At 40.4% G+C, this 12,267-nt stretch overlaps 1 protein-coding gene across 1 annotated transcript in view; it reads left to right on the plus strand.

The window, feature by feature from the left end:
• LOC141085804 (uncharacterized) overlaps positions 1–12,267 on the plus strand; it is a 38,069-nt gene that overhangs the window by 7,344 nt on the left and 18,458 nt on the right. The window contains exons 5-8 of the mRNA XM_073571370.1: positions 3,677–3,727; positions 4,992–5,057; positions 7,657–7,704; positions 8,659–8,703. Of these exons, the coding sequence (XP_073427471.1) occupies positions 3,677–3,727; positions 4,992–5,057; positions 7,657–7,704; positions 8,659–8,703 (210 nt within the window). The remainder of the gene's footprint in view (positions 1–3,676; positions 3,728–4,991; positions 5,058–7,656; positions 7,705–8,658; positions 8,704–12,267) is intronic.

Raw genomic sequence — 12,267 nt, forward strand, 5'->3', positions numbered from 1 at the left:
AGTATTCAGATGATCTGGTACATCTGCTGCTGAGTAAACAGAGAGGTTATTAAAACTGCAGCAAGCAGCCCAGTAAGTGACACATTGCTGGAATCAGGGTCTATGCCCCTACATAACGCTGCTCTCAGGTGGGGTGACAGATTTCTCTTTATCTCATAAGGACGAAGTCCCTTTTAGCCTCATTGTTCATTACTGACATGTGTTACTTTATTTGGTTATTAATTTTGGAATGTTTCAACTTATCCAAGTGATTTTGAGACTGTTTTTTTTCTCATGAAGAAAAAAAACCTTTCAATTAATGGTAAATAATGGTTGATATGTTTTGCTTTTATTAATAGAAAAAAAATTACAGAAAAGGTGAAATAATTTGCAGTTTTTAAACAATAGTTAACAATTATCGGTTGCCATATGTCCACTCTATATTACATAAATTTTTAAATGTCAAATTATTTTTTTAGGATATTGGAAAGGTTATAAGTTTGGAAGCAATTGTTAAAATTTGCAAGATTATTTTGATCAAAAAAGACTTTTTAGGGACTACATTAGGTATGAAGTAGTGTCAAGGGGCGTATAAATTAAAAACACCCCCAAAATCACCTCTACCAGTTTTGCATTTTGAGAGCTTTTGTAGGGAGATGAACATTTACAATAATCTTTTGGGATGCAACTCAAGATGAGTGGAATGATCAGCAGAAGATCAAGTTTGCATAAAAAAATGTAAATTTGTGATTTCATGTGAATTTGAATATTTTGAAATTTGATTTGCTGTTCGCAAAAAAAATAATATATTATATACACTCACTGGCCACTTTATTAGGTACACCATGCTAGTAACGGGTTGGACCCCCTTTTGCCTTCAGAACTGCCTCAATTCTTCGTGGCAGAGATTCAACAAGGTGCTGGAAGCATTCCTCAGAGATTTTGGACCATATTGACATGATGGCATCACACAGTTGGCGCAGATTTGTCGGCTGCACATCCCTGATGCGAATCTCCCGTTCCACCACATCCCAAAGATGCTCTATTGGATTGAGATCTGGTGACTGAGGAGGCCATTTGAGTACAGTAAACTCATTGTCATGTTCAAGAAACCAATCTGAGATGATTCGAGCTTTATGACATGGCGCATTATCCTGCTGAAAGTAGCCATCAGATGCCTGTTCTTAGCTGAGAGGAGTGGTACCCAGTGTGGTCTTCTGCTGCTGTAGCCCATCTGCCTCAAAGTTCGACGCACTGTGCGTTCAGAGATGCTCTTCTGCCTACCTTGGTTGTAACGGGTGGCAATTTGAGTCACTGTTGCCTTTCTATCAGCTCGAACCAGTCTGCCCATTCTCCTCTGACCTCTGGCATCAACATGGCATTTCCGGCCACAGAACTGCCGCTCACTGGATTTTTTTTCTTTTTCGGACCATTCTCTGTAAACCCTAGAGATGGTTGTGCGTGAAAATCCCAGTAGATCAGCAGTTTCTGAAATTCTCAGACCAGCCCTTCTGGCACCAACAATCATGCCACGTTCAAAGGCACTCAAATCACCTTTCTTCCCCATACTGATGCTCGGTTTGAACTGCAGGAGATTGTCTTGACCATGTCTACATGCCTAAATGCACTGAGTTGCCGCCATGTGATTGGCTGATTAGAAATTAAGTCTTAACACACAGTTGGACAGGTGTACCTAATAAAGTGGCCAGTGAGTGTATATTATTATATATCTCGGCACCATTTCCCACACTGCTGCAGTATCAGCACACGGGCTACGCCATTTTACATTGACCCGTGGACTGCATGGGCTTCCCCATCATGTCCTGCAGCTATGACCTCTTACTGATTATCAGACTTTGTACAGTGGTGGTCAGTACTTGGGTCATCACAGATCAGTGGTTCCCAGTGGAGCACAGTTTATACAGCAGAGTCATTTTCCATCTCCAGAGTCTCTAGCTGAGTCTCTTCTGTAGAGTTTAAGCTCTTATGGTCAGCAGTGTTCTCTCTCTCTCCTCTCCCACACGTTCATTTTTCTTAGCAATTAAAAGCTTTTTTCATGCTAATTTATTCATTGCAAATCTAATTTTTGGGGAAAATTGGACGAAGTCTGCAAATTTGATTTTCAAAAGATCTGCTGATCTCTAGTCACAACTATTTAAAAGGAATCTGTCACCGGAAGTTGCAAGCCTATGTAAATGGCCTGGGTGCGGTCCGATGGGCGGTGTTTCTTTTTTCTCCACCCCATACATGGCCCCCGTCTGCGCTCTTCTCTGGTATTCTTCTCCATCGTTTGAGCGTGCGCAAAGCAATCTTGTTTCGCGCATGCGCAGTATGCTTTGCCCAACTGCTGGCAAAGCCGAAAATCAGTACTGCGCATGCGCCGGTACACTATGTCCCGGAACACAGCTAAATACTTCCGGGACATAGTGTACCGGCGCATGCGCAGTAATGATTTTTGGCTTTGCCCACAGTTGGGCAAAGCATACTGCGCGTGCGCGAACCAAGATTGCTTTGCGCACGCGCGAACGATGGAGAAGAATACCAGAGAAGAATGTGGATGGGGGCCACGGATGGGATGGAGAAAAAAGAAGAAATACCCCCCATCAGACCGGACCAAGGCCATTTACATAAGCCTGCAACTTCCGCTGACAGATTCCCTTTAATGGTTACTAGACTGGCTTTAGATGAACAAAATGTCGTTGGGAGAAGTAACAGCTACAGTGGATAATATACTGTATACATTTACAGTTGTGTGAAAAAGTGTTTGTCCCTTCCTGATTTCCTATTCTTTTGCATGTTTGTCACATTTACATGTTTCACGTGACCAAACAAATGTAAATATTAGACAAAGATAACACAAGTAAACACAAAATGCAATTTATAAATGAAGGTCTTTATTATTAAGGGAAATAGAAATCCAAACCTACAGGGCTCTGTGTGAAAAAGTGATTTCCCCACACCACCCCTTAAAACATAAATTAATTGTGGTTTATCACATCTTTGGGAAGCAGAGTTCAATTTCCTCAGCCACACCCAGGCCTGATTACTGCCACACCTGTTCTCAATCAAGAAATCACTTAAATGGGACTTGCATTTTGTGGTTATTTGTGTTATATTTGTCTAACATTTAAATATATATATATCCTATTTTCCTTAGCTTTGGAAGCTCTGTGAGAATGCAGGAATCTGAGGCTAAGTTCACACGATGAGTATTTGTTGCACTTTTTCCACTGTGCAGTTTTGTGCACAACAGCTGTAGTTTATTACAGTTTAAGGAAAATTGATGAAATTTATATGATTCTCATGCCTACTGTTCTGCTTTTTAACATTGTAACTGACCAGCAGAGCAGTTTTGAAATGCACAGCATGTCAATCTCTTTTGCATTTTATTTGCGGTTTTCCCCCCATAGACTTAATGAGATGGAAAATCAACACAAACATTTTGGGTGAATTTCCTCAACAGAAGCACAATAAAAACAGCTAATAGCTAATTGATGTAGAAAAATACAAAACGCACCAAGTACTCCTTGTGGGAACATAGCTTAACGTGTACAGGGTGTCTCTTGTGAAGTGGATTAGTGCTGAACACTATGACAAGTGAACGCTCGGATGTAGTAAAGAGATATTGTCAAATATGATATATTGCTGTATAGTGATGTATGTTTAGGTGATGTACTGTATTTCTTTTATTTGGCAGGAATGTGCTGGCTGTAAAGGTGATGGTTTGCTTGGTTTTGGAAACGTATTAGTAAGTTGATAAAGATTAATATACACATCAGTAGAAAAGATGCTATTATATGTCACATTATAAATTCTGGATATTTCTAATGTTTTGTATACACACCATGCTATAATGATAACATCTAACACTATGACAGGCAGTCTCCTACCTTAATGCCTTATAAAGAGGCGTTTGCAAAGTTGTAATCATGTAGATGCTACGTGTGTGTTTGTCTAGAAATAATAATGATAATAAAATATAAATAATAATAAAAATAAAATGAATGCCCGCTTTACACCAATAGCGCAGGTAATGCAATACAGTGGATATTTTGCGGCTTGTGACATTAGTGCATTTATTGCACTAGCAGCTTGAATATAAAGGATTTATCAGCTTTATTCTATATCCCCAAACTATAAGAAGAGTTTAAATCTATCATCCCTTCGTCAAGAATATATGTCATCCTTATACTTATCATGTTATTGTGTATTTAATATCTATTCCTAACCATGCAGAAGATCATAGCGCATCCTGGCCCTGATCGCTCAAAAGCCAGCTCTGTAGCTCACCGCTGCCCACTGAGCTCCTGCAGGAGTATGTGCGCAGATCAGAGTACCGGCTCCATAGAAATTGTGTGACCTCGTACTCCTCTTTAGGTACAGGCTCTCAGGTCCCGATTCATCAACACCGGCGATTTTCAAGCTGGTGTTGATGAGAGTTCTAGGCGGAGTGCAAGGCTCCAGAGTCATTAGTGTTTGACGCGTTTCGGACATCTCCATGTGCACTTTGCAACAAATCTTACTCCATTTCTGGAGTAAGATTTGTGGTGTAACGAACGCCAACGGTCGTCATGAATTTGACAAGCAGCGATCATCATTCTCCAATCCCACCCCTGCTCCGCCCATATTGTCAAAACAGGGTGAAAATGCCAGAAGTCGCTAAATGTTAGTGCAGCCTCAAGTTGTGCCAAAATTGTGCAACTTTTTGAAGTTTTTTACTCTAGTATAAAATCGTAAAAGCTTTGATGAATTAGACCCATAGACTTTCTATAGAGTCCATACACGGCTTTGTGTGCGCTTTCATGTAATAACTCAGCTCCGATCTGCTGAGCAAAATGCTATACGATTTTTAAAAAATTTTTTTTAGCAATTGGTGGGGGTTTCAGGTTTAGGATCCCCACCGATCTGGTTCTTATGTTAAAAATGAACTAGTCATTAAATGAAAAAATAACATTATGTACTCATTAAATGAAAATAGTGTTGTGATGTATGGATTTTAATATTTTTTCTAGGAAGCAACTGGAGCTCACGCTGGTGATATTTTAGCAGAAGTATTTCCGCCCATTGCAGAGATAATAGTAAGTTTTTTATTTATGTCTTATATGCCTCATATATAGCAAAGGACAGGCTTTGAATATTTAAAAGGGTTATTCCTAACAAATGAAATCAAGTTATTCCCTTTACACCGGTTAGGGGATAACAATCTAAGTGCTGGGGGTCCAAACGCTGAGACCACTAGTGGCCTGAGCATGGGGGATCTAGTACCTGAAGAATGCAGTTTTGCATCCCCGTCCTGAATACATCCAAAGTGCACATGCACAACCTCCTCTCCATGCTTTGTCTATGAGACTAGTTGGCAGTCCCAAAGACAAGGAATGGGGCGGCGGTTGTGCATGTGCACTTTGGATCTACTCAAGAAAGGACTGCATAGCCTGGAGCTTGGGTTTCCAGAATAGTCGGACCCTGGAGAAAAAGGTATCCCCTATCTTGGTTAAGAGATAGCCTTATTGTGAATAAACCTGCAATATTGAGGGACCTGTATAATAAAAAATGAATTATCTAAGGAAAAGTCAGTTGCGCTATAGAAAGATATTTAGAAATATAGAAAGATAGATATTTCTATATTGTCCATCTTTGACTCTGCATATACACAAGGATGAATAAATAAGTGAAAATATGCCAGATATAAAGAAACACTGGAGATAAAGTAAAGCCAGTGACAGACTGTGGTGCCAAGGGCCGAACAGAAACATCAACTCCCGGGACCCACTTTTCAGCTAGATGTAAATATGACTTTCTCATTCATAAAATCCTATAGGAATAAATTGAGTTGAGTGTTAAATTAATAAGATGCCTTTGTCTGTATATGGTGAATGAAACGTATTGTGCCAAGTACTGCTCATATAAGACGCCGGTGGCTCACTCCTGCATAGAGGCCCACCGGAGGATTCTCCTGTGGGCCAGTCCAAGCCGGAGAACAGCTATCACTGTTATACCTTGATAGGATATTTTTTTTCTAAAATCTTCCAGGATGTGAGAGGAGAATGTATTAAAGGGGACTTTTACAATGGTGACCTATCCATACGATCGGTCATCAATATTTGATCGGTGAGTGTACAACTTGCTGATCATTTGTTCCGGGTGCGGAGCTGGACAGCTCCATCAAAGGTATAGTGGCCATAGCTGGGTACTGCATGTCCACCCCTGGCTGTGGCCACTGTAATTCCTTCACTTGGTTCTGCTACACTGAATCTGGAACAGTTTTTCTTTATTTTCTGTGCCCTGTTGTTCCAAAGTTATGCAACCTGGGAAAAAAAGATGGCATTTTTCCCTTCACTCAACTGGGTGTACGGTATATCGCAGAATTTCTCTGTTGGAATTTGTTTCTATTTCGTTTGAGGCTGGCCAAATAAAACACAGCCACATCCAATGAGAAGTTCTGTAGTATACGCCCAGTTAGTTAAAAGGAAAATCAGGGGGGGTAACTTTGGAACAGATGGGCACAGAAGAAAAAGAAAAACTGCACCAAAATCAGTGGCTCAGTGGCAGTCAGAGGAGGAACTCAGTTTAAATTAAAAAATCCAGTGAAAAGTTCTCATTAAGGCTGGTTTCACACTAGTGTTTTTTAGCGCAGCGCATCATGCGCGTACATGTGCATGCGCAATGCACCCCTATGTTTAACATGGGTGCGCATGGTCTAGCGTTTGTAAGCATTTTTGTGCGCATGACTTTTTTTGCAGTGTGCGCCTAGGCGCGCCGGACGCACCCTATTGCATTTTTTGTGCGCCCAACCTGTGTAAAAAAAAACCAAAACGTATGCGCACAAAAGCGCACGGAATGCGCAAAAAAAAAATCACATTACAGTCTATGGGAACGCTGGCGTGCGCATGTCCATGCGCACGTCAGCGTTTAAAAGCGCATGCGTTTTAACAGTTCACATGGCAACAAACTGGTTAAAACGCATGCGCATAAAATAAGCTTGATGCGTTTTTTGTATGCATTTGGACTGCGCATGCAGCGCAAAAAACGCTAGTGTGAAAGTAGCATAAGGCTTAGTGACACATCAGCGAGTGCAGAGCTCAACTTCATTGATTACACAGCAGTGTAACGTTAGAGCATCTGTGCCCAACCTTACCGCAAAGTCCTTTTCACTTCAATGGGGCAAAGATGTAGCAAATTGTAATATCAAGCCACTACTAGAAATGCAGAGCGGAGCCTGCTAAATAATGAAAGCGATGTGGCATCGTGGCCCCTTCATCTGTGGTGGCGAGAGTAAGACCCCCACCACCAATCTAAACTGATCCTAAGGGAAGTTCCTAATTTTGGAAAATCCATTTACCGGTAACATAATTTCACTTGTCACAGTTGAGGGTTGTGTTGGCCAGATGGGATATTTTCCAATTTACTGATAACCTCCCAGTCTGTAAAGGGAAAACCTACAAGAATGTAGTGCAAATTTCAATGGTAAGAAATAAAAGTATGATTGTCATAAATAATAAGAAACGTTTGGTAGATGGTCCCATTCTGCTCAGGTCTCTGTTACCCCTCTGATACCACCAGTCTTTATTACCATTAAAAGTGGCAAATAAAAGAAGCATTTGTGCACCATTATTAATGCTGTTATGGCTATAAAATGTTTTTCATCTTTTGATTATTATTCTATACTTTGTTTTTCAGCATCACACGCCACTTGCCCCACAATTGTTAGATGTGATGTGTTATACGGTAAGGACCGATTTATTTCTCCAATACACAAATAGTTATTTTTAACACATTCGTACGCAAACGTATAGAAGGGACTGACCCCATCACTGAATATACCGCATTGGTACAGAAAAGATGTATGGTGGGAAACCAGCACTCAGTAAATTTCTCATGGGGTGGTGATTTTAATGGCATAGACAGAAACATAAGAAATTAAATATAGAGTTATGTAGAATTATTCTAAGGTTGAAAATCTATACTGACTGTTGATAAAGTAATAAAATGTAACATTCTCCATAGTAGTTATTATACTTATAGCGATTCCGTTTATGCATTATAAATTAGTAAATAAATGTAAAAAAGTACATAGTGCCAATATATTCCGCAACAATTACAATTAAGCGGTAAATGTAGGCACCAATAGAAAAAATTCCAGAACATCATCTTAAAGGGTTAGTCTCAACATCACTAATAGTTAAAATTGCATTGTGCTTGTAAAAGCAGCAACTTTGAAGTTTTCTGCTTAATAAAATAATCATATCCATCCTTAAAAACTAAAGAATTTTTATTTTTTTTATTTACTGCAGCTTGTCTTGGTCTTCAGCCACCGCTATAGTGTAACAGCAGAGGCCAAGCATTTGCAAAGCTTATAAGGTCTTTTTAATAGAGCTTGTAAGCGCTGACCTATGGATGGCCAGTTTGCTGTAACCACACAGTCTGGTCAGCTCTAGTGCCCTTGCCCGCTTCCCATGCCACAATGGCAAAACCTTTTCTGCCTGCAGCATCACAGAACTTACGGTTCAGGCCGGCAGCTCAACCGTACCGATGGTCTGTCAATTGTCAGGATGGCACCACCTCCAGCAAACAGGAAGTCAGGGGGCGGTGCAATCCTAAAGATGAAACTTGAAAACAACCCTTTAAATCAGGGGAACCTTATTTTATCGCTTACTAACCATTATCTATTTTATCCTACAGTTAAGTGATACTTTCACGTCAACATGTTTACCATTGATCACCTACGTAAGTATATGCCACCCATCATCTTATAAGACAATATACATAAAGGCTTCGTTATTACTATATACAGATGCTTCTCACACAATTAGAATATCATCAAAAAGTTAATTTATTTCAGTTCTTCAATACAAAAAGTAAAACTCATATATGATATAGAGTCATTACACACAGAGTGATCTATTTCACGGTAATTTCTGTTAACCCCTTCACTACCAAGGGTGGTTTGCACGTTAACTCCCGGGCCAATTTTTACAATTCTGACCACTGTACCTTTATGAGGTCATAACTCTGGAACGCTTCCATGGATCCCGGTGATTCTGACATTGTTTTCTCGTGACATATTGTACTTCATGTTAGTGGTAAAATTGCATTCAAATAACTTGCGTTTATTTGTGAAAAAAACGGAAATTTGGCAAAAATTTTGAAAATTTCGCAATTTTCCAACTTTGAATTTTTATGCCCTTAAATCACAGCGATACGGCACACAAAAAACTTAATACATAACATTTCCCACATGTTTACTTTACATCAGCACAATTTTGGAACCAAAATTTTTTTTTGTTAGGAAGTTATAAGGGTTAAAAATTGACCAGCGATTTCTCATTTTTGCAACACCATTTTATTTTTAGGGAACACATCACATTTGAAGCCACTTTGAGGGGTCTATATGATAGAAAATACCCAAAAGTGACACCATTCTAAAAACTGCACCCCTTAAGGTGCTTAAAACCACATTCAAGAAGTTTATTAACCCTTTAGGTGCGTCACAGGAATTTTTTGAATATTAAAAAAAAATGAACATTTAACTTTTTTTCACAAAAAAAATACTTCAGGTTCCATTTTCTTTATTTTACCAAGGGTAACAGGAGAAATTGGACTGCAAAAGTTATTGTGCAATTTGTCCTGAGTACGCTGATACCTGATATGTGGGGGGGAACCACTGTTTCGGCGCATGGCAGACCTCAGTAGGGAAGGAGCGCCGTTTGACTTTTTCAATGCAAAATTGGCTGGAATTCAGATCGGACGCCATGTCGCGTTTGGAGAGCCCCTGATGTACCTAAACAGTGGAAACCCCCCCCAAGTGACCCCATTTTGGAAACTAGACCCCCCAAGGAACTTATCTAGATATGTGGTGAGAACTTTGAACCCACAAGGGCTTCACAGAAGTTTATAACGTACAGCGGTACAATTAAAAAATCATATTTTTTCCACAAAAATGATCTTTTCACCCCCAATTTTTATTTTTCCAAGGGTAACAGGACATTAAAAGCTATTGTGCAATTTGTCCTGAGTACGCTGATACCCCATATGTGGGTGTAAATGACTATTTGGGCGCATAGCAGAGCTCGGAAGGGAAGCAGCGCCATTTGACGTTTTTGGCTAGAATTGAGATCAGACACCATGTCGCGATTGGAAAACCCCTGATGTACCAAAACAGTGGAAACCCCCACAAGTGACCCCATTTTGGAATCTAGACCCCCCAAGGAACTTATCTAGATGTGTGGTGAGAACTTTGAACCCCCAAGGGCTTCACAGAAGTTTATAACGTACAGCAGTACAATTAAAAAATCATATTTTTTCCACAAAAATGATCTTTTCACCCTCAATTCTTATTTTTCCAAAAGTAACATGACCCTAAAAGATATTGTGCAATTTATCCTGAGTACGCTGATACCCCACATGTGGGTGTAAATGACTATTTGGGCGCATGGCAGAGCTCGGAAGGGAAGCAGCGCCATTTGACGTTTTTGGCTGGAATTGAGATCGGACACCATGTCGCGTTAGGAAAGCCCCTGATGTACCAAAACAGTAGAAACCCCCCACAAATGACACCATTTTGGAAACTAGACCCCCCAAGGAACTTATCTAGATGTGTGGTGAGCACTTTGAACCCCCCCCAGTGCTTCACTGAAGTTTATAACGTCCGGGCGTGAAAATAAAAAAATCGTATTTTTTCCACAAACATCATCTTTTAGTCCCCATTTTTTTATTTTCCCAAGGGTAACAGGAGAAATTGGACCCCAAAAGTTGTTGTCCAATTTGTCCTGAGTACGCTGACACCCCATATGTGGGAGAAAACTACTGTATGGGGACACGTCGGGGCTCGGAAGGGAAGTAGTGACGTTTTGGAATGCAGACTTTGATGGAATGGTCTGTGGGTGTCATGTTGCCTTTGGAGAGCCCCTAATGTACCTAAACAGTAGAAACCCCCCACAAGTGACCCCATTTTGGAAACTAGACCCCCTAATGAACTTATCTAGATGTGTGGTGAGCACTTTGAACCCCCCAGTGCTTCACAGAAGTTTATAACGCCTGGGCGTGAAAATAAAAATATCGTATTTTTTCAACAAACATCATCTTTTATTCCCCATTTTTTTTATTTTCCCAAGGGTAACAGGAGAAATTGGACCCCAAAAGTTGTTGTCCAATTTGTCCTGAGTACGCTGATACCTCATATGTGGGAGAAAACTACTGTATGGGCACACGTCGGGGCTCGGAAGGGAAGTAGTGACGTTTTGGAATGCAGACTTTGATGGATTGGTCTGTGGGTGTCATGTGCGTTTGGAGAGCCCCTGATGTACCTAAACTATTGAAACTCCCCACAAGTGACCCCATTTTGGAAACTAGACCCCCCACGGAGCTTATCTAGATGTGTGGAAAGCACTTTGAACCCCCAAGTGCTTCACAGAAGTTTATAACGCCTGGGCGTGAAAATAAAAAAAACATTTTTTTCCGCAAAATTATATTTTTGCCCCCAATTTTTTATTTTCCTAAGGGTAACAGGAAAAATTGGACCCCAAAAGTTGTTTTGTAATTTGTCCTGAGTAGGCTGATACCCTACATGTGGGGGTAAAACACTGTTTGGGCGCATGGCAGAGCTTGGAAGGGAAGGAGCACCATTTGACTTTTTCAATGCAGAATTGGCTGGAATTGAGATCAGACGCCATGTTGCCTTTGGAGAGCACCTGATGTGCCCAAACAGTGGAAACCCCCAATTATAACTTCAACCCTAACCTCAACACACCCCTAACCCTAATCTGAGCCCTAGCCCTAACTCTAGCCCTAACCCTAGCCCTAGCCCTACCCTAACCCTAGCGGGAAAATGGAAATAAATACATTTTTTTAGTTTTATTATTTTTCCCTAACTAAGGGGGTGATAACGGGGGGTTTGATTTACTATTTATGGCGGTTTTTATGTTTGGCAGCTGTCGCACGCTAAAAGATGCTTTTTATTGTAAAAAAAAGTTTTTGCATCACCACATATTGAGAGCTAGAATTTTTCCGTATTTTGACCCACCGAGTCATGTGAGGTCTTATTTTTTGCGGGACGAGTTGACGTTTTTATTGGTACCATTTTCGGGCACGTGACATTTTTTGATCGCTTTTTATTCCGATTTTTGGGACGCAGAATGAACAAAAACAAGCGTTTCATGAATTTCTTTTGGGGGGTGCGTTTACACCGTTCCGCATGCGGTAAAATTGATAAAGCGTTTTTATTCTTCGGGTCAGTACGGTTACAGCGATACCTCATTTAGGTCGTTTTTTTATGTTTTGTCGGTTTTTTGC

The sequence above is a fragment of the Dendrobates tinctorius genome, unplaced genomic scaffold (assembly GCF_039654945.1).
Source record: "Dendrobates tinctorius isolate UK_male_01 unplaced genomic scaffold, ASM3965494v1 ptg000029l, whole genome shotgun sequence".
Lineage (NCBI taxonomy): Eukaryota > Metazoa > Chordata > Amphibia > Anura > Dendrobatidae > Dendrobates > Dendrobates tinctorius.